The 22,818-nt window shown below is 53.2% G+C and overlaps 1 protein-coding gene across 1 annotated transcript in view; it reads right to left on the reverse strand.

Annotated features, from left to right (window-relative positions):
- The window catches only part of ITPR1 (inositol 1,4,5-trisphosphate receptor type 1), a 405,769-nt gene that overhangs the window by 71,446 nt on the left and 311,505 nt on the right, over window positions 1-22,818 (reverse strand). The window contains exons 28-38 of the mRNA XM_060180789.1: window positions 21,953-22,123; window positions 21,702-21,767; window positions 18,455-18,592; window positions 17,014-17,139; window positions 13,707-13,907; window positions 11,918-12,169; window positions 9,729-9,854; window positions 8,436-8,564; window positions 5,867-5,987; window positions 4,124-4,308; window positions 923-1,071 (exon numbers count right to left, since the gene is read on the reverse strand). Coding sequence (XP_060036772.1) covers window positions 923-1,071; window positions 4,124-4,308; window positions 5,867-5,987; window positions 8,436-8,564; window positions 9,729-9,854; window positions 11,918-12,169; window positions 13,707-13,907; window positions 17,014-17,139; window positions 18,455-18,592; window positions 21,702-21,767; window positions 21,953-22,123 — 1,664 coding nt within the window. The remainder of the gene's footprint in view (window positions 1-922; window positions 1,072-4,123; window positions 4,309-5,866; window positions 5,988-8,435; window positions 8,565-9,728; window positions 9,855-11,917; window positions 12,170-13,706; window positions 13,908-17,013; window positions 17,140-18,454; window positions 18,593-21,701; window positions 21,768-21,952; window positions 22,124-22,818) is intronic.

Below are 22,818 nucleotides of genomic sequence, written 5' to 3' on the forward strand. Positions count from 1 at the left end.
TTCCAAACCCTCCCAGGGTAGCTGTGGGACAGAGGCACTAGAGGCAATGCTCCTGGCCGAGTCCTCCCCTCCTGGGAGCCAGGCCAGCAGAAAGAACCAGGGCAGAGCCCCTCAGCCTGCAGCCCCCCGAGCACAGGGCAAGGACAGCTATGGCTTTGATACCAGGCCCCAGGGCTTCACTGAGATCCAGGAGCCAGGCCTGGACAGTCAGTCAGGTCTTTCCAAGGTCTGCTCCTGGACCCTGCAGTGGGGAGAACTCTCCACTGAGGCAGGCCATCAGCAAAAGGACACACAGTTAAAAATAAGATCTTGGGAGTAGAAGCTTGTGCAGTAGAGCACATGACTTCCTGAGTCCAGACACCCAGGGAGCCCCATGGAGGGTGGGCAGGGCTGTGGGGTCTCTCCTCTCTCAGCACCATGCACAGCACCCTAAGAGCCCCATGGAGGGTGGGCAGGGCTGTGGGGTCTCTCCTCTCTCGTTTTCTTCTCTATCTAAAAGAGAACTGACCTGGGGAGGCTGCTCTGTGAAGACACAGTGTGCGCGCATGGCCCTGGATGAACATCCCTAGCACTTTATTGGAAAAAATACAAAGGAGGGTCCAGGGAGCAGCTCACCTGGTAGGATGCCTTCCCTGCCAGGTACATGGCCTAGGTCTTAGCCCTGGTAGCACATGGGAGTACAAAGGCATGGGGGTGGGGTGGGGGGTGGTCAAGTGTCTATTTAAAACACTCAGGAGAGAATGGTGAAGAACTTGATGTGCCCCTGCCCTCGAAAACAGGGGAGACTGTCACCAGGCCAGTGTCATCTAAATGTAGAAGCTTCATCTGGGAGGCGAGGTGCAGGGTGCAGCCTGGACCCTGTCCTGCAGCCCCCAGGCCCATACACCCACCGCTATGTTTCTGGGGGATGGAGGAAGCTCACTTGCAGATGAAGCCGCCACTCTCGCACTTCCTGCGGGCATCCGTGTTCTCGGGGAACAGCAGCTCTGGCCGGTGCAACACGTCCACCAGCACCGAGAGCTCAGCCTGCACCAGTGGCCGCAGTCGGTCCTCCAGAGCTGACACAATGTCCTGCGGGCAGGAAGATGGTTAGCCGGCCAGACCCCGGACCCAGGCTCTGCTGGGGGACGGAGCTTTTGCACCGCCAGGCCTGGGTTTCAAATCTGAAGCTGCTGCCAGGACCAAAGATCAAGCTGCCCCTCCCCACCTGCCCCCGTATCCTTTCACGGGGTGGCGGCTAGGGCCTGGAAATGGCTCCAATATAGGGGCCAGCAGTGTGACAGGAAGGAGCCCTCAGGGACAGAAAGGCCACACTCAGCCAGCCAGGCAAACATGGACGCCAGGTCCACACTTCTGCCCGCTTTGGGGACTGGGGAGCACTACCTACCATTGTCACTCAGATTGGGGAGCACAGTCCACTGCTGTCACTCAGACTGGGGAGCACTGCCCACTGCTGTCACTCAGACTGGGGAACACAGTCCCCTGCTGTCACTCAGACTGGGGAGCACTGCCCACTGCCGTCACTCAGATTGGGGAGCACTGCCCAATGCTGTCACTCAGATTGGGGAACACAGTCCCCTGCTGTCACTCAGAACACTCAGACTGGGGAGCACTTCCCACTGCTGTCACTCAGATTGGGGAGCACAGTCCCCTGCTGTCACTCAGATTGGGGAACACTGCCTAATGCTGTCACTCAGACTGGGGAGCACAGTCCCCTGCTGTTACTCAGAACACTCAGACTGGGGAGCACTTCCCACTGCTGTCACTCAGACTGGGGAGCACAGTCCCCTGCTGTTACTCAGACTGGGGAACATTGCCCATTGCTGTCACTAAGATTGGGGAGCACTTCCCACTGCTGTCACTCAGATTGGGGAGCACAGTCCCCTGCTGTCACTCAGACTGGGGAGCACAGTCCCCTGCTGTCACTCAGACTGGGGAGCACTGCCCACTGCTGTCACTCAGACTGAGGAGCACTGCCCACTGCTGTCACTCAGACTGGGGAGCACTGTCCACTGCTGTCACTAAGATTGGGGAGCACTGCCCATTGCTGTCACTCAGATTGGGGAGCACTGTCCTCTGCTCTCACTCAGACTGGGGAACACAGTCCCCTGCTGTCACTCAGACTGGGGAGCACTGCCCACTGCTATCACTCAGACTGGGGAGCACTGCCCACTGCTGTCACTCAGATTGGGGAGCACTGCCCACTGCTATCACTCAGATTGGGGAGCGCTGCCCTCTGCTGATGCTTAGGGTTGGGGAGCACTGTCCACTGGTTGCAAGGACATGACCGAGGATAGAGAGTAAGGGAGGACACGTGCAGGTGCACAAATGCAATGACTTACTCCAGACCAGAGCCCCAGAGCTGGGTGTATGTCTCTCTCTCTCTCTCTCTCTCTCTTACACACACACACACACACACAGACAGACACACACACACACACTCCCTCTCACTCACTCACACACACAATCTCATACTCTAACACACACACATACACACACACTCTCTCTCTCTCTCTCATACACACACACACACACACACACACACACACTCTCACACTCACTCAAACACAGTCTCATCTTCAGCAAGCTCTTGGCCTCCCCCACAGCCCGTCTGCAGCCCATTGTCAAGGGTGCACAGTCAGGATGGGAATGGCGACAGATGGGTGGAGACAATGGGTGGGGAGAGGGTCCCTGGGAAGCCAGGGTGTAGAGTGCCCTTCGATAGCCCAGCTGGTAGAGCAGAGGACTGTAGACGGGAAGCCAGAGTGTGGCCCATAGCAGCGGTCACATGCCAAGTGACCCTTCTCATAGGAAAACAAGTGCCCTAGAACCCAGAGGACAGATAGACAGACAGGGAGCTAGCAAGGCCCCTCCCAGCTGCGGGCCAGGCCTCTGTAAGAAGCCTGCCCTGAATGGATGTGCTTGACCCAATTCCCAGAGCACATGTGTCCATCATCCTGCACATTCAGGTGGACACCAGAGGACTGAGTCTGCAGCCTTGCTCCCTCCCTCCAAGTCAGGGTGTGGGGTGGGGCAGGAAGCCTTCCACCAGGGTGACAGATTCTCTTCTAGCACCAATGGGGTCTCTACTGCCCAGGGTCCCCCACAGGCACCGCCCTCCTCCCCTCTCCTGCATCTCAAACCCAGCACTCCCCTCCTGTGGTGTTCACACTAAGTCCTCTCTGGCTGCCATCCTGGCCCTAAGCCAGACGGGGCTTCTCGTCAGACTTCTGGGGAGGGGGCGGGAGGTAGCACAGCTGGTTAAGGGCACATGGCACAAAGCTCGTCAGACTTCCGGAGCACCATTCCTGTCTGCAGTCACCTGACTTGGCTCTATGTCCCTGGCTGGGGCCTGTGTCCCTGCCCACATGGGAACCAGCAGAGCGGAGGCTGCTTCCGGCTCCTGCTCTCTGCTACACCCTCAGGGCTCAGGCTGAATGACTCAGTCACTCCTGTGTCCTGCATTCTCTCCAACCGTCTGTGACCAGACAAGCCTGTCCCTCTGTCCTACATAGAATCTCTTTTCCAAAGAGCCACTGGCACCTCCTGCCTCCATGTTCTACTCACAAGGGGTCCCCTACCTATGCCCGGTGGCCTGAATCCCTCTCTTTGAACTTGAGCAGACCTTCGGCACCAGAGAACCAACCAAGTGTGACAAGGTGACAGTACATGACTTCTGTAGCCAAGCCACAGGCCACACGGCAGTGCAGCAACGGGGGGGGGGGGGGGTTTCCACTGTATCAGTTCTGACAGCACAGGCCATTCACGCAGTGCAGACAGCTCCAGATGTCCCCCTCCCCTCCCTTCTCCCCCATCTGCAGCCTAGGCATCAACAGCCAAAGACAGGAATGAGCCCAGTTTCCAGAGGCCACCAGCCATGGCTGCCACCAATGGTGCCTTGGTGGCCCTGGGCCCCAGCACAGCCCAGGGAGCACAAGTCTGAGACTCACACAGAAGGACAAAACGTGTGCCAGACCCAAGGACTCCTCCAGAGACAGCAGAGGCTTGGGTGCCGGTGGCATCAATGCCCCCCTGCCCTATGCGCTCCTATCCCCTCATCAGAGGGGACCCGTTTCTGGGCCGCCTGTCCCCAGCTCTGTAGCCTGCCCGGGCGTGTCCTCACCTGCAGCCGCTCAATGATGTTGCGGTAGTCACGGGAAGCCGCCAGCACCGAGTCCCGGCGTGCTGCATTGCGTGCTGTCAACCGCCAGTTGAGGGCTGTCTTCTGCACGATGTTGTGCGACTTGAGGAAAAGGTTGTTGACCTGGCTGTCCAGGTCCACAGGGATGGCGATGGCTCGGCTCTTGGCTGCGGAGGACAGAGACAGAGAGCAAGGGTCCTCGGACAACTGGACTCGAGGGGTGGGAGACAACCCAACACACCACAGAGAGCAGAGCCCCCCGTCTGCTGGGACACAACCAGGGTATTTATCTTTGCACACCAGGCTTGTGCCCGCCTCAGGTCTGCACACCCCAAGGCCTAATTGCTCTGCACAGCGGGCAGCACCTGTAACTTCTCACAGGCAGACTGGCATCTACGGAGGCCACAGCCCCATGTCAGAGTGCTCAGTCAGGCGTGGTAGATATCTTACGAGGATGAAGAACTATGTGACCAGTGGACCTGTGAAGCCATGTACCTGCTAAGATCCTGTTAGGGGGACATGTCAGGAGAAACCTTCAAACACTGTAAGCTTATTAGATCTGCAGGCCTTGCTTGTGATCTCTAGAGCACAGCCTTTCTGCACATGGTCCTTTCCCATTTTGTTCCCCTTGTTAATAAGCTATCATCCCTTTGGCTGATACAAGCTGTTCTGGAATTCCTCTGACCGTTGTGTCACTAACCAATAAAAGACAGGAGAACCTGTCGGCAGGGCGGCACTACTTGCTGTCTGTTGGAACGCCATACAGGAAGGGGAAAGAAAGGGACTGCTGGGACCAGCACATAATTAGCATAATGGATGAGGTCAGGCTGACATCAAGAGCAAGCCAGAGGCACACATAAACTCACAAGGGATTATGGGTACAAGAGACTATTGAAGCAAATGCCTGGGAGCAGTTCACCCTTTCAGCTTTTCTCCTCATCACTCCCTTCCTGCCCACCTTTCTCTGTTGACGTTCCTGTGGGTCTTCTCTGCACACGGATGAAGCCCATTCCCCAAGGACCTGCCCACCTCAGAGAAGAAAAGACACTGACCACTAAGCTTAAAGACGCGTGCCTCCTGCTATATGTCTACCTGGCCTTTTCCCCGTGGTTTTAATGTACCTAAATAAGCCTGTGTCATAATAAAACTGCCTTGAACCCCAGCAATGCCCAACAGAAGATTTATTTTATTTCATTTTATTACCACCAGGGTTATCACTGGGGCTCGGTGCCACTGCTGTGAATCCACCACTCTCGGTGGCCACTTTTTCCATTTTTTTTTCCATCCTATTTTATTTGACAGGACAGAGAGAAATTGAAAGAGGAAGGGAGATAGAGAGGGGGAGAGACAGAGAGACACCTACAGGCCTGCTTCACCGCTCGTGAAGTGTTCTCCTTGCAGGTGACTATCAGGGGCTGGAAGGCAGCTCCTTACAGATGGTGATATGAGCTCTAAACCAGGTGCACTGATGCCCAGCCCCTAAAGTTTTTATTTTTGACTATAGCTATCTTCCTGAAAGACAGGAGAAGATGCATGCCACATTGTGCCCCCCTCCCCACATACACACCTCCCCAGAGTTCCAGACTTGAGTCTTTGGGTGCTTATTTATTTGTGAAAATCCTCTACAGAGACGATGAAGACTATGAGTAGAGAAAATGAACACCCACTCAACCCTCACCCACAGTTTGGCAGCTGGAGGAGCCAGGGCCGCCCCTGCCGTCTTACCTACGTCGGAGAGCACCCGGATGCAGCCCTCCACGGAGGCCTTCTGGCTGGGCAGCAGCCAGTTGCAGTGATACACGCGGAAGACGCCCTGCAGCAGCTGCACGAACACGGGTTGGCGCGTCTGCAACACACAGCAGGCGGGAGGTGGGGCTGCGGCTGAGCCTGGGGCACCCGAGTCACAGGGAGTCTGGGCACCCGAAGGCAGGAGGGGGTAGGGGTGAGGCAGACAAGGAACTAGACTCCAGAAGCTTCCAGGCCGCGGGAGAAAAACTCAAAGGTGCTCTGAGCTCCCATGAGTGCGAGAAGGCACAGTTGAGGCCAGGTCAGAAAACCGAGGTTTCTGTCTGGCTGCCAGTGGCTGTGTGACTCTCACCCCTAATGTCACCTCCCTGGGACTTTAGGATGTTCAGTAAGAAAAACAATTAGAAGGGGGCTGGGAGGTGATGTACTTGGCTCTGTGAACACATTACCATGAGCAAGGACCCAGGTTCAAGCATCCGGTCCCTACCTACTGGGGGATGCTTCATGAGCAGTGAAGCAGGCACTGCAGGTCTCTCTCTCCCTCTCTCCCTCTCTCTTACTCATTCTCTCTCCCTTCCACTCAATATCTCTGTCCTATCAAATTAAAAAAAAAAAAGGAGGGCTCAGTGGTGGTACACACAGTTGAGTACACATCTTTATCAGCTCAAGTTCCAGGGTTCAAGTCCCTGCTACCCACCTGCAGGAGGTGATGCTTAAAGAGCAGTGAAGCAGGTGTACAGGTCTCTCTCTCTGTCTCTCTCTCTCTCTGTCTCTCTCACTCTCTCTGTCTCCCCTGCCCCTCTCAATTTCTCTCTGTCCTAGCCAATAAACTACATAGAAAGAAAAATGAAAAACAAAGAAAAACCAAGCAGGAGGTAGGCAATGACTCAGGACCAGCTTACAAGAGGCCCCAGGTGTGACCGCAGCCTCCCAGGCAGCCGAGCTCAGCAGGGCTCTCCCCAGTCTCTCTCATAAAAATAAAGACATTGGGACCAGGTGGTGGCGCACTGGGTTAAGCACACATAGTGTGAAGCATAAGGATACATGCAAGGATCCTGGCTCGAGCCCCCAGCTGCCCACAAGTGGTGAAGCAGGTCTGCAGGTGTCTCTGTTTCCCTCTCCCTCTCTCTCTCTTTTTTAAGGTTTTAGATTTTTATTTAATTTTAGTTATTTTTTTTCATTGTTGTCATTGTTAGATAGGACAGAAATGGAGAGAGGAGGGGAAGACAGAAGGGAGAGAGAAAGACAGACACCTGCAGACCTGCTTCACCGCCTGTGAAGCGATTCCCCTGAAGGTGGGGAGCTGGGGGCTCAAACCGGGATCCTTACACCGGTCTTTGCACTTCGCGCCACGTGCACTTAACCCACTGCACTACCGCCTGACTCCCTCTCTCTCCCTCTCTATCCTCCCCTCCCATCTCATTTTCTCTCTGTCCTAGTAAAAACAAACAAACAAAAAAAAAACCTGGAGGCAAAAATAAATAATAAAAATAAAAACATTTAATGATGAAATGAATCAAGGGGCACGAGGCAAAGACACCCTCTCCGGACACCCTCTAGTGAAGAGAAGGATCCTCTAACCGCGACAGCGCCCGCTGAGACTCTGAGCCATGGTGCTCCACCATCATTCCCTCAGGTCTTCCCCGAATGAATGCGAGGCCAGCCGGCACTCCCCCTTAGGAGAGCCAGAGCCCGAGGAGGGTGACAGCCCAGGGGACTCACGCCTGCCCCTGGATGTGTCCAGAAGCGTGTGACCTCCCACACGCTGACTTTGTTTCCTTCCTTCTTTTATTATTTATTTATTTATCTGTTTGCCTCCAGGGTTATCGCTGGGCCTCAGTGCTGGCACTATGAATCCACAGCTCCTGGCAGCCATTGTTTCCATTCTATTGGGTAGGACAGAAGGAAATTGAGAGGGGATGGAAAGATAGGGAGAGAGAAAGACAAACACCTGCAGACCTCCTTCACCGCTTGTGAGCCATGTGTGCTACCACCCGGCTCCCACACTGACCTTCTAGAAGCTTCCACCCAGAGATGAACCTGGGAGAGTTGAGGTTACCAGGCAGAGGGAGCCAGGGGTGGGTGACAGCTGGGAGCCTCAGTTTACTGACGGCTCAGAGGGGTCCTGAGCTCTCACACACAGGCTCCTGTGCGCAGTTAAGGAAACGTCACACCACTAACAATTACTCCAGCACTGTGAGCCAGAAGAACCCACCAGAAAGTTAATTCCTGGTTATCTGAGTGAAACCCACCCCCACCCCCTCAGGAGAGCTCACGGAGAAAGGCACCCCAGGCCCATGACTGAATTCTGCTAACCCAGAAACTGGCGGTTGTGCCCAGCACCCACCACCAACACCCAGCAGGCCAGAGGTCCCAGTAAGGGAGACGAGAGACAGAGACCCGTGGGTCACCCAGTGACCTCTGTGAAGGCTGTCTGTCTGTCTGTCTAACGTTGCAGGGGGATGGTGAATACACTGACGGGAAGAGGAAGGCGTTTCGGGGAGGTGTGTCCACCCGGGAGTTGGGGGGAACCACGCCCCCCACAAACCTGCAGCGTGGTGCTCTGGTCGGAGAAGGGGGAGCTGAAGAAGGTGGTGGCAATGCTCATGACGATCTCAGTGACGTACTTCTCCAGCGTGGAGTCCGCATGCTTCCTGTCACTCGTATTGTTGCAGGCCTGGGGACAGCAGGGCGCATCAAGCCAAACACCCAGGCCCACCCCTCGGTGTGGGGTTCGAGACCTAGGGCTGTGGCAGGGGGATGGCAGGGGCTCTGAGCTGCAGGGCCCGAATGCCAGCCCCAGACGCAGGGAGAGTGACGGCGTTAGTCAGCACACCTTGATCATGAGAGCTGAGGCCATTCCAGCTGACTGCTTTTCACAGGAGGGAGGTATAGGCTCCTGGCCACTGTGACTCCCTCAGGAGGCAGACAAGAGACCACTCAGGGCACGCGCCTCATTGGACATGGGGCCCAGGGTTCCATTGCAGCACCACACGGGAGCTCCATGGACAGGGACAAAGGAAGCCCCATGGAGGGTGGGCAGGGCTGTGGGGCCTCTCCTCAGCACCATGCACAGCACCCAGGGAGCCCCATGGAGAGTGAGCAGGGCTGTGGGGTCTCTCCTCTCTCAGCACCATGCACAGCACCCAGGGAGCCCCATGGAGGGTGGGCAGGGCTGTGGGGTCTCTCCTCTCTCAGCACCCTGCACAGCACCCAGGGAGCCCCATGGAGGGTGGGCAGGGCTGTGGGGTCTCTCCTCTCTCGGCACCAAGGACAGCACCCAGGGAGCCCCATGGAGGGTGGGCAGGGCTGTGGGGTCTCTCCTCTCTCAGCACCAAGGATAGCACCCAGGGAGCCCCATGGAGGGTGGGAAGGACTATTTGTGCTGGGCCATATGCACCACCACCCAGTCCCTCTGTGTCTTTTTCCTTGGCTAGGTGGGGGACTGGGTCTCTGCAGGTGGTATTCTCAGGGGACATATGCATCATGTTGCTTCAAAGAACTTTCCAGACATGATATGAAAGGCCAGACAGTGCAGCGGCAGTGCACAGACTTGCAAGGGACAGGCCCTGGGTTCTATGCCAGCCCCACCTGAACAGTCAGAGCTGGGAGCTGCTCTGGCTAAAAGAAAAAAAAAAAAAAATTGAATGCTGGCCGAGATGCAGACATCAGTCCACCAGGGGAGAACAGAAAAGGAGAAACTGGTCCCTCACCAGGCTGAGGGCTGAGCTACCAGCCTGCAGCCCAAGCAGGGGGCAGCGAGTGACCCCCCCACCCTCCGAGGCCACGGGATGCATCCGTGTTTGCACGGGAGCCCAGACAGACGCATGCGCAGCCTCACCCGGCAGATGTCCACAAGGAAGTTCTCGAACAGCTTCCACATGTGGTTGCTGGTGTAGATCTCCTTCATTTCCACTTCCGTGTCCACGTAGCAGTGGTTGAGGAAGTTGATGTAGGCGATTTTCACCTGGGGCAGAGGCAGGAGCGCATCTGAGGCAAGACAGCAGAGTGGGGGCCGCCCCACCCAAAGGAGCAGAGAGCACCCCCAGGGCTCCAGGCAGAGAGTGGCCCGGCAGCTCTGAGGGAGGACACAGTGGCCTGACTCCACAGTCGGGGTGTTTCCATCGGGGAATGGCGGCTGCCGAGCACAGGTGGTCGGCCCCATACCTGATGAAGGGAGGGGACAGGCATGCCTGCTCTGTGTGTCTGTCTGTATATCTGTCTGTCTGGGGGATGTTGGAGAGCCTATGGGTCCCTGACACGCAGCCTCTGCCAGCTGCTTTTTCCAAAAAAAATGGATCTAAAACAGGACACTACTTGTGTCGTCTGTGCTATCCAGAGACGGTATCTACATGTGCAGCTCAGAAACACAAGCCAAGAATGGGGAGAAGGCAGCACAGCAGTAGTGGATGGGATCTGCCTATAAGCGGTCCCAGGTTCAATCCCCAGCACCGACAATCCACCAGGAGTCAGAGTGGACCGGTGCTCTGGTCCAACAAAGTATAAAGAGGTCAGACATATATGTTCATGTCTACATACAACAGGGAGAGAAAGCATAGCAATCGCATTTTAAGGATCTATGTGTGTGCAGGGTGATGCTGTGTGGGGCTGAGGGCACAGGACTCTGGTGGTGGGTGTGGTGTGGGACTAGACCCTGAGCCCTATCACCTTGGCAACTGCTATTAAATCGCTAAGGAAAAATCAGAGAAGATGAGATCTATATGGGTCGCTGATCTACTGTGCGGCCCATGCATCCGGTTATCACCCGTATGTATGAATAGGGGAAGAGGAAGAAGAGAGCATGAAGGGTGAGGCTGGCACAGCAGTTTATGCAACAGACTCCCACGCCTGGGGCTCAGAGGACCCAGGTTCAATCCCCAGCACCACCATCAGCCAGAATTGAGCAGTGCTCTGGTAAAAACGATAAATAAAGAGATAAATAAATAAAGCAAAAGAAACTTAAGAGGTAGGAGGCGGGAGGTAGCGCAGCAGGTTAAGTACAGGTGGTGCAAAGCGCAAGGACCAGAGTAAGGATCCCGGTTCGAGCCCCTGGCTCCCCACCTGCAGTAAAGCAAGTCTCCAAGTGTCTGTCTTTCTCTCCCCCTGTCTTCCCCTCCTCTCTCCATTTCTCTGTCCTACTCAACAACGACATCAACAACAACAACAATAATAACTACAACAATAAAAAAAAAAGAAAGAAACTTAAGAGGCATCTATTGTAGGTAGTGGAATTATTGACTGTTCCTCCCCCTTTTCTTATTGGTAAATGGTGATCTTTTTGATCACCTATGGTTCCTAAGTCTTTCTTTTTCTTTATTTAAAACAGAAATTGAGTGTGTGTGTGTGTGTGTCTGGGGAGACTGGAAGCCCTGCTTCACTGCTTATGAAGTTTCCCTCCTGCAGGTGATGACCAGGGACTTGATGACCAGGGACTTAGCTAAGGGCACTACCGCCTGCTCCACATTCAACTTTTTAAGACATATATATTGGATAGAGACAGAGAGAAATGGAGAAGGGAGGGGAGATAAAGAGGGAGAGAGACAGAGAGACACCTGCAGCCCTGCTTCCCCACTCGTGAAGCTTCCCCCTGCAGGAGGGGACAAGGAGATTGAACCTGGGTCCTTGCACACTGTGATGTGTGTGTCAACCAAGTGAGCCACCACCTGGCCCCTCTGAGTCTCTGATTAATTTTTGTGATACAAACTTTTTTTTAAAAAACATACGGCAACTTTATAAACCTCTGACAAACAGGAGCTCTGAGCCCACTCTGCTCAGTGCCGAGGGGGCTGTCTCTGGGGGAGCTGAGCCAAGTACCGACCTTCCCACTTGTCTCAAGGAGATGAGAGGGAGGACTAACTTTCCTCACCCCTACTTTTCACACAAACTCAACACTCCAGAACAATGCCGGCCTAGATTTGAGCCCAGTACCACATGGGAGGGCCACAGCACCTGGGGAAGCTCAGTGCCGTGCCTTCTCTCTCCCATATCCCTCTGGCCATCTGCTGTGCTCGAGCCCCCGGGGACGCCCACCTCAGGGATGCAGTCCTCGTGGGTGACCACGCGCACGATGTCATCCAGTGGGAGCAGGGAGTTGCACTTGATCTCGGTGTAGACGTTCTTGCCCTCGGTGCACACGGCCAGCAGCTCCACCAGGTGAATGTGGTACATGAGCGGGCTGTGCTCGTCCATGCGGTCCCGCTCCGAGCGCATCATCTGGATCAGCGTCTGGAAGGAGGCTCGGTCGTTGTAGAACACCAGCACATCCTCCCCGGAGTTGACCAGCTGCGAAGGGATGGGCAGGCGGTCACCTGGGGCCAGGGGTCTCCCGCCGAGAGGAAGGCGGCAAGGGAGAGGGTCTCTGGGGATCCCTGGCCCCACCAGAACCAGGCGCTGCAGAGAGCTTCTCCAGAGTACTCAGCTAAGCACCCCCAGCCCTCTGCACTGTGTGGTGCTCTCCACAGTACTAAGCTAAGCACCTACGGCCCCAGCTTCATGTGGTCCTCTCTATAGTACTCAGGTTGGTACCTCCAGCCCCTGAGCAGTCCTCTCTATTGTACTCAGCTAAGCATTTCTAGCCCCTGTTCTGCTGCATCCTCTCTGCAGTACTAAGTTAAGCACCTCCAGCTACACCAGCAGCCCAGGTCCCACCAGCAGAATCTGGAAGTCCCCTCCGGGCTCAGGGCTTGGGACACAGGGCACAGGGAGAGCCTGCCCTGCACCTCCACACGCAGGGGCAGCTCAGCTGGTCTCTCCAAACACCTCCAGCTTCTGGGGCCGGCAGGCGGCTCAATCAGGAGGGCGTCTGCTTAGCCCTGTAGGACCTGGGCTTATGCCTGGTCCCCACCACTCTAGGAGGAGTCTCTCTCTCGCTCTCCCCCTCTGTCTCTCCATCTCCTCTGAAAAAGTTACCCCGGTGATGAGTAGAAAAGAATGAGCACGTCTGTCTTAGAAGTGCTCCCCCTGGTGGCCAGGTGGAGGTGCACTCGGTTGAGACTCTGGTTCCCATTTGCAAGGCAGAGACTTCACAAGCGGTGAAGCTAGGCTTCAAATAACTTTCTTTTTCCCCCTTCCTACTCAATTTCTATCCCTATCCAATAAACAAACAAGGTCTCTATCTCCCTCTCCCCTCTCGATTTCTGTTTTTATCCTATAAATAGTTACATAAATAAATAAGGCATCTTTCTCCCTCTCTTCAAACCCCTTCCTTGTCGATTGCTGTCCCTATCCATATAAATAATCTTTCGCCTTCACTATCTACTCCTTCGGCCTGAACTTCTGTCTCTAGAAAATAAATAAACAAATCAAGTGTCTCTCTCCCTCTCAATTTCCCTTTTCCTTCTCAATTTCTGCCTCTATCCAAACAGTCTTTCTCTCTTCCTCACTATCTCTCTCTTCTTGAATTTCTGTCTCTATCCAATAAATAAATAAGCAATCTCTCTCTCTCAAGCTCTCCCTTCCCTCTCAATTTTTCTGTCTCTATTCAAATAAATAAACAAATAAATAAAGTGTCTGTCTCTCTTTCACTATCTCCTCTTTCCTTCTAGAGCTCTTTCTCTACCCAATAAATTAATCAAGTGTCTCTTTCCCTCTCTATCTCTCCTTTCCTTCTTTACTTCTCTGTCTCTATCAATAAAACATAAAAAAAGGGGGGAAAAAGGAGATACACACCTATTTCAGCACTGCATGACTAAGAATGCTCCCCGCCACAGATACATGGACGCACAGAGAGACCCAGACTCACACATACACAGATAGGCAGACACACACACACACACACGTGCGCACACACACGCCCCAGCCCCAGCCCGGCGGCAGTCACCTCGGCCATGACCATGTCCTGGCACTTCTTGATGAACTTGCCCTCGGCCTTGACGATGGTCTGCAGGAACTTGATGTACTGCACGCTGCGGCCGTGCGTCTCGATGCAGTGCACAAAATGCTGCACCACACGCTCGCTGATCTCGCTGCACAGCTGGAAGTTGTTCATGAAGATGTGCTGCATGGTCACCGCTTCCAGGATCTGAGGGGCAGGGGGCACGGCGGTCAGGGCTGGGGGAACCCATGCCCCGTACCTGGAGGGCACCCGGCAGTGAGGAGGCAGCAGCCAGAGCACCGGACCCAACAGGCACGACATGTGTCTTCCCACGCACGACACGGCCCTGAGTTCGAGCCCGGGCACCCCCAGACAAGCGCCTCAGTGATGCAGTGGGACAGTGTTGTGTCTCCCTCACTGAATAACATGATGATAGAATAACAGGGGGACTGGGTGGGGGTGCACCTGATAAGCTAACACATTAAGCAAGGACCCAGGGTCGAGCCCCGTTCCCCAGCTGCAGGAAGGACACTTCAGGAGTGGTGAAGCAGGTCTGTAGGTGTCTCTCTTTCTCCCTGTCTATCTCCCCCTCCTCTCTCAATTTCTCTCTCTCCTGTCGGATAAAATGGGAGAAAAAAGTGGCTGCCGGCAGCAGTGGATTCATAGTGCTGGCACCGAGCCCCAGTGATAATCCTGGAGGCAAAAAACAAAAACTTTTCTTTTCATTGTTTAATTTAATTTTAAAAAGAAGACAAAGAGGAACAAAGAAGTTGCTCAGCTGCAGACAGGGGCAAGAGCGTGGGGCCAATCCCTGACACAGAGTGAATACAACTGGCTTCCCCTGGGACCCACACCCCAGCACAAAGCTCCCAGACAAAGGGATCAGGCAGCTAGCTCTCTCTAATACTTTTATTCATTTCTTTAGTCATCATACAGAGTCAGAGAGAAACTGAGATGCGAAAGGGAGGGAGAACAGGAGAATGAGAGACACACACAGCCCTGCTTCACTGTTCAAAAAGCTCTCCCCCTGCAGGTGAGGGCTGGGGGCTTAAACCGGACCCCTGTGCATGGTAACACATATATGCACTCTACCGTCTACCCCCAAGTCTGGGACACTCGTCCCGCTGCCACTGGCACAGCAAAGTCTTTGGGGAAGCTGAGCAGAAGGGAGCAGAAACCCCTCGCTCCATGCTCTTGGCAGCAGCCAGAGAAGCCCTGCCTCCCTCCCAGTCCAGGAAGCCACGTCTTCCACTTCCTGCCAAGAGGTACCCACATGTTGGGTTTTAGGTTTCATGTGACCCAGGGAGCTTCCACTTTTTCATTTGCAACCTTTTCATTTTTTTTTTAAATAATCTCCTACTTGTTTGTTTTTTTAAATTTTTTATATTTATTTTTCCCTTTTGTTGCCCTTGTTTATTATTGTTGTAGTTATTATTGTTCTTGTTATTGATGTTGTCATTGTTAGATAGGACAGAGAGAAATGGAGAGAGGAGGGGAAGACAGAGAGGGGGAGAGAAAGATAGACACCTGCAGACCTGCTTCACTGCCTGGGAAATAACTCCCCTGCAGGTGGGGAGCCGGGGGCTCGAACTGGGATCCTTATGCCGGTCCTTGCGCTTTGCATCATGAGCGTTTAACCCACTGTGCTACCACCTGACTCCCATATCCTACTTATTTTAATACAGCCCTGCTCAGCTCAGGCTGATGGTGGTGCTGGTAATTGAACCTGGGACCTCAGAGCTTCAGGTAGGAGTCTTTCTGCAGAACCATTATGATGTCCCTCCAGCCCACCTTTTTTTTTTTTTTTTTGAGAGCTTTGAAACATTTTGTTTGGATTTTAGAATTTTTTTTTTTGAGGGAATTAATGCTTTGCATTGCACTCATTATGTATGAGGATAGTTTTGCCCTACACCAGGCCCCCCAAGTCCCCTCCCTTCCCCGGAGTTCCTTGCTTGATGCCATACACCACACCCAGTCCATGTTTCCCTCTGTGCCCTCCCTCTGTATCAGTGACATCGGTGATATCAGCATTCACCCTTCACCTAACACGGTGTCTTCCAGCTTCACCCATAAACCATGATGCTGTCTCCTGGGCCCACCCTTTATTTTATTTCCATATTTTAAAAATTTATTAGGGGAATAAATGGTTTGCAATCCACAGTACAATACAATAGTTTGTGCATGTGTAACATTTCCCAGTTTTCCACATAACAATTCAACCCCCACTACGTGCTCCTCTGCCATCATGTTCCAGGACCTGAATCCCCCAACCCCCACCCCAGAGTCTTTTACTTTGGTGCAGTACACCAACTCCAGTCCAAGTTCTGCTTGGTGTTTTCCCTTCTGATCTTGTTTTCCAACTTCTTTTTATCTATTTAATTTTTATTTATAAAATGGAAACATTGGCAAGACCATAGGATAAGAGGGGTATGTTTCCACACAATTCCCACCACCAGAACTTTGTATCCCATCCCTTGATAGCTTTCCTATTCTGTATCCCTCTGGGAGTATGGACCCAGGGTCATTATGCTTCTGTCTGTGAGTGAGATCATCCCATATTCATCGTTTTGCTTCTGACTTATCTCACTTCACGATTCCTTCAAGCTCCATCCAAGATGGGGTGAAGAAGGTGAATTCCCCATTTTTAATAGCTGCATAGTATTCCATTGTGTATATATACCACAACTTTCTCAGCCACTCATCTGTTGTTGGACACCTGGGTTGCGTCCATGTTTTGGCTATTACAAATGGTGCTGCTGTGAACATAGGTGTACACACATCTTTTTGGATGGGTGTGCTATTTATTTTTTTTAACGGACAGAAGCAATACTGCCTTAGAGCCCAGAAGCTCTCTTGAGGGGTGGTGGTGCAGAACACCAGCCAGGGTGTCCCATCAGGACACAGAGAGCAGGCTCTGGAGGTCACAGTGTTCCCCCCAGGGTGAGTGGACACACAGGGCCTGAGGCTCAGCCGGAGGGAAGAGCTCCCCTCCCTGTTTCCTAGGGGCCATGAGTTCGACCCCTGGCTCTACCACTGGCCAGGCTGAGTAGAACTCAGGCCTCCCTCCAAAAATACAAAGCACACTTCCTCTCACCTTACCCCCCTGACTTCCCCTCCCTCGCCCCACAGTCACCCCAAAGGCCGGGGTACATCTCTGTCCTCCTGAGTGGACATGGTGCTTCCCGCCAGAGCGAACGCTGCCTCTGAGGGGGCCCAGGCCAGGATGACAGGACAGGCCGTCCCATCCCCTCCCCTGCACCCAGCCTCTTCCCTGTCTCCCCAGCAGCCCCCACACCGCCCCCGGCCGGCTCACCCCGGGGTTGAGAAAGAGGTTGATGTGTTTGTGGAGCAGCGCCTGGTTCTGCTGGTTGCCGGCACAGAAGTTCTGCAGGAATTCGTGCGCCAGCCTCATGATCTCCTGCATCTTGGTGTCCTCAGCCTGGGGGGTGGGGGGGAAGGGGGTCACAGTGGGGTCAACTCCATCTCTGATGGCCCTGCGTTCCTGGGGAAGGGGGAAGACACTTCTGCTCTGAGGCTGGAAAGCAGCTGGGCGCAGCACCTGCAGAGGTGCTGGACTCAAGGAATGAGTGACGCCCAGGGTTCGCTCCCCAGAACCACACGTGCCAGAGAGATGCTCTGCTTCTCTCTCCCACACCCTCCACCTTCTCTCCCCACCATTAAGAAGGAATAGAGTGACTTCCAAAAAGAGGGCATGTATCAGGGGCTGAGCGGTGGTACATCCAGTTAAGTGCACACATTACCATGTGCAAAGACCTGGGTTCGAGCCCTTGGCTCCCCTCCTGCAGAGGGGAGAAGCTTCACAAGCAGTGAAGCAGGTCTGCGGGCGTCTCTCTCCCTCGCCCCTCTCAATTTCTCTCTTTCCAGTCAAATGAACAACTAAAAATAGAAAGAAAAAAATGGAAAAACCAGCCACCAGGAGCACAGTGCTATCACCAAGCCCCACTGGTAGCAATAAAAAATGAATGTGTTAATGAAAAAAAAGGTATTAGCGAAGTAAGTAAAGAGAAGAAAGACAAGTGCCTGATGGTCTCACTCAGATGTGCAGTCTAGAGAAGGGGTTTACATGAACTTGCCCAAAACAAAACAAAACAAAAATCCAAGCGGGACAGAAGCACGTGGGCTGTGCGGCTTATAAGAACTCGGGCGGGAGGCTGAGAAAGCAGTGCTAGGGTGGGGGCGGCGTGGGACTAGACACTGTCATGTTACAACCTTGTAACAAACTGTTAACAATAAGTAAAATTAAAAACACAGATAAAGTAAAAAGAGAGAGAGATCAGAAAGGACATGCACCCCTCTTACAATCTCATAGCAAACTATTAATAATAAATAAATTTTAAAAAACAGAAACATAAAAATAAAGAGATCAGAAAGGACATGCATGTCCCCTCCCACACCTGCAGCTTTGGGCACAAACCCAAGGATTCCATTTGGGGGCCAGGGTGTCGAGGGGACTGCAGTCCTAGAGCCCCCATTTCTGAAAACAGGGCACTGACCAAGGGGCAGGGGTGAAGATGGATGAAAGAGCCGCCTTCCCCCACTGAGCCGTCACCTGCTAAGCAGACCTGCCCTCTCACTCCGCCCACCCTCATCGCAGTTCCAAACGCCCCAGCCCAGGACCTCGCCCTGTCTCCACCCCCAGCAAGGTCCCCACGACAGAGGTGACAGATGACAGACACCAGGCAGCCGGGCAACCTGGCAGAGCCTGGAGCGGGTGGGCGACAGGGGAGGCTCACCTTCTCGTAGGGGATCTGCAGCAGCTCCAGCACCACGGCGTGCGCCCCCATGTTCCGGAGCAGACGCTGCTGCTGCTTCCGGCTCTTGCGCACTGAGGCGCTCTCCTGCACACACAGCTTGCTGAGGCGAATCAGGATCTGCAGGGGAGGGAGGACGGACCAAGAGACCCTGGTTTTTAATTTGGGGTATAGAGCCTGGACCTGTCCCAGGCCACTGATACATTCAGAGAGAGACTTAAAAGAGAAATGCCCTGGCAGGGGAGCTTCACTTAGCACCATGGAGCCTTCCCCTGGGGCGCTGGGGCTCAAAAACCTGGGCCACAAGCACCTGGTAAGGTGGATGCTTTATTCAGTGAGATCTCTCTCAGGTCTGTAGGAAAGCTCCTAAAATTTCTAAGTGGCAACCCAGTAGGATAACTCCCATTTCCTCCCAGCCCCTTCTTTTCTATTTTTTCCCCCCGTTGGGCATCTGGATGATTTATTTTATTTTATTTGGACTTACATTTATTTACAAAATTATAAGATAACAGGGTATAATTCCACACCGTTCCCACCACTAGAGTTCTGTATCTCCATTCCCTGCATTGGAAACTGCAATAGTTCTAAGGTTGCAGACATGGGTTGACTATTATTTCTATAACTACCTGTCTGTATATTTATATGTGTGTATATATATATATATGTATACACACACACACACACACACATATATATATTTGCTCTTTTTTTTCTCCTATGGTCTTGCCTTCTCTACCTTTCTAAGTCACACCTACACCTATCACTACTTCTGAATGTCCTTCCTTTTTTCCTCTTCTCTCTCCAGGTCCTGATGAAGTTGATGTTCAGAGCCCTCTGGTCATCTTTCCCTATCATTTCTCCCCCTCTGGGTATATGGACCAAAACTTCTTTTGTGGTATAGAAGGTGGGGTTTTGGCTCTGTAATTTAATTATTTTGTCCTGCTTTATATCTTATCACTTTTCAGCCACCAAGTTGCAGGTGCTAGTACGATTCCATCCTGATTTCCCTGGTCAGATGACCTCACCAATGTGTCCTGGAACCTCAGCTCTCCACAGCCCTACCCCACTGGGGAAAGAGAAATGGTCTTGGGGTAAGCATTGATGTGCCAACACCCATGTGCAGCAGAGAAGCAATTGCAGAGCAGAACCCCCTGCTTTTCTTATACTGGCTGTGGTGACCAGCTGCTCACCCCCCCCACATTCATTCATTCATACACCCCCCAGTCCCTCCCCAAGGAGAAATTCTGATTTGTGGTGCAGGCTCCGTGTGTCCAATCAGCGCCCGGCCTGTGTTGAGCGTACATGCCGATCACAACTGAACACGTCTGGAAAAAGTTTTGAAAAGAAGGAAACTAACCTGGGAAAATCAGGAACCATCATGGGAAAAGATGGGGTGGGGTGGCAGGGGGCTGGCTCACCAGGGAGAGCACACATGTCAGCATGCATGCTGGCCAGGGTTCAAGCCCCCAGCCATCACCTAACACCTGCACACAGGAGAAGCTTCACAAAGCATGAAGCAGTGCCAAGTTATCTCTCTTGCCCTCTACCCATGACCCTCTACAACAGGAAAGAAGAGAGAAAGAAAGAAAGAGAGAGAGAGAAAGAAAGAAAGAAAGGAAGGAAGGAAGAAAAAGAAAAGAAAAGAGAAGAAATTGTCCTGGGGCTGGGAGGTGGTGTGCCTGGCAGAACACACAAATTACCATGTGCAAAGACCCAAGTTCGAGCCCTGGGCTCCCCACCTGCAGGGGGAGGCTTCACAAGAGGAGAAGCAGGTCTTCAGGTGTCTCTGTCTCTCTTTCTCTGTCTCCCCCTGCCCTCTCAATTTCTCTCTGTTCTATCCAATAAAATAGAGGAAAAAATTTTTTTCAATTAACAAAACAACTCTCCTGGGGCACAGAGGTGTCCACTTGGTTGAGTGCACATATTACTATGTATCAAGACCCAGGTTCAAGCCCTGGCTCCCCACATGCAGGGGGGATGCTTCATGAGCAAGCAAGCAGGTCTGTGGGTGTCTCTTTCTCCCTCCCTTTTCAATTTCTTTCTGTCTTACAAAATAATTAAAAATTATGAAAAAAAGAAAAGAAAAAAAATAGCCACTAGAAGTGATGGATTCCTAGTGGTAGCACTAAGCCCCAGAGATAACCCTGATGGCAATAAAAATTTTTTTTAATTAAAAATTAATTTAGAAAAATGAAGGACCAGGTGGAGGAACATCTGGTTAAGTGCACACATTACAATATGTAAGGACCTGGGTTCAAGCCCCTGATCCCCACCTGCAGGGGGAAAGCTTCACGAGTGGTGGAGTAGGGCTGCAGGTGTCTCCATTTTTTCCCATCCCCCCATTCCCTCTCAGTTTCTCTCTGTCTCTGTCCAATAATAAATTTTTAAAAATTAAAGCTAAGAAGAAGTGTAAAGACTTAGTGTTTTTTTAAAAAATGTCCACTGGGAGTGGAGGAAAGATGTATAGCCATGAAGCCCTGCTGACATCTTAGTGGCAAGATAAGAATAAAAAAACATCTGCAGGGGGGAGATGGGAGCAGACAGGGAGGGGACGGGACCAGGACACACTGACCCACAGCCAACTCTCCCGGGCCAAGTCTCATCACACCCAGCCCTCCGAGGGCTCAGCACAGCCTGCCAGGAAGGCAGCAGCTTCTGGGAGGGAAAGTTCTAGGATGTCCACTGGGGAGGCGGATGTTTCCAGACACAAACTGCAAGGCCTTGAGAAGCCTTTGCTCTGGAGCAGTGAAGACACCCCAAGAGCCCTGGACCACCAGCCTGGCACCCAACCTCTGTGTAGTCACAGGGACGGGCCTTCCCGGCACTCACCTCCTTCACCACCCTGTAGTTATAGCAGCTGGTGCCTTCCCGGCACTCACCTCCTTCACCGCCCTGTAGTTATAGCTGCTGGTGCCTTCCCGACACTCACCTCCTTCACCGCCCTGTAGTTATAGCTGCTGGTGCCTTCCCGACACTCACCTCCTTCACCGCCCTGTAGTTATAGCTGCTGGTGCCTTCCCGACACTCACCTCCTTCACCGCCCTGTAGTTATAGCTGCTGGTGCCTTCCCGACACTCACCTCCTTCACCGCCCTGTAGTTATAGCTGTTGGTGCCTTCCCGACACTCACCTCCTTCACCGCCCTGTAGTTATAGCTGCTGGTGCCTTCCCGACACTCACCTCCTTCACCGCCCTGTAGTTATAGCAGCTGGTGCCTTCCCGACACTCACCTCCTTCACCACCCTGTAGTTATAGCTGCTGGTGCTCTCGTGCTTCTGTGGCCTTGCGCTACCCTCCTAGAAGACAAAAAGAGGGGCTCAGCAGGGTGGGGGCACCAAGAGGGAGCAGGCCAGAGTCGCTGTCCTGGGAGGGACTGTGTGGAGAAGGACTCCCCCACACCAAGAGGCTCAAAGGGACAGCTGAGCTACGTCCCCCACACCTGAGCCACCCCAGTCCCCCTGGCTGCCAGCCACCCACCCACCTCGACCTTCTTGAGCTCGCTGTCCCCCGCAGCACCATCCGGGGGCTCATCTGGGCCCTGGCCCTTGTACACCCACAGCTCCGACTTCTCCACGATGGAGCGCAGCTGGTCCAGGTCCTGCTTGATCTGTTTGTAGTTGTCCACGTCCTGGCTGGTGACCAGTAGCTGCACCTGGGGGTGCACAAGGGCTTGGCGCCGGGGACCACAGCAGGGTGGGCTCACACAAGTGTGCAAGCACACACACAATGTCTTCTCTCTTACACACACACACACTCAATATCCTGACACTGTGTCTCTCTCACACACACACACACACTAGTGAACTCACTGACACACACAGGTGCACCCTTGCAGGACGTGTAGAGAGAACACACTCACATGCACTCATACATACACACACACACATGCAGTCAAAATTCCCTCACACACACACACACACACACACACACACACACTCACACACAACACACAGACACCACATGGAGATACTCGGGCACAACTCCTACAGACACACTTGGACTCACACATGGACAACCAAAGCATGCAGGGTTCTGGCAGAGGTGCACCTGGTAGCACACACATTACAGTGCACAAGGACCCAGGTTCAAGCCCCCAGTCCCCACTGGTAGCAGGAAAACTTTGTGAGTAGTGAAGCAGGGCTACAGGTCTCTTTCTCTCTTTCTCACCCCCTCCATTTCAATTTCTGTCTCTATCCAAAAGTAAGTTAAAAATATGGAAAAAAAAATAAAACGTGTTAAAATAAAAAATAAAAACACAAGCATGAGGGGGCAGGGCGATGGCACATCTGGTTAAGCACACATCACTGCCATGAGCAAGGACCCTGGGTTCAAGCCCCTAGAGCCCCC

This window comes from Erinaceus europaeus, chromosome 21, assembly GCF_950295315.1.
Source record: "Erinaceus europaeus chromosome 21, mEriEur2.1, whole genome shotgun sequence".
Taxonomy (NCBI): domain Eukaryota; kingdom Metazoa; phylum Chordata; class Mammalia; order Eulipotyphla; family Erinaceidae; genus Erinaceus; species Erinaceus europaeus.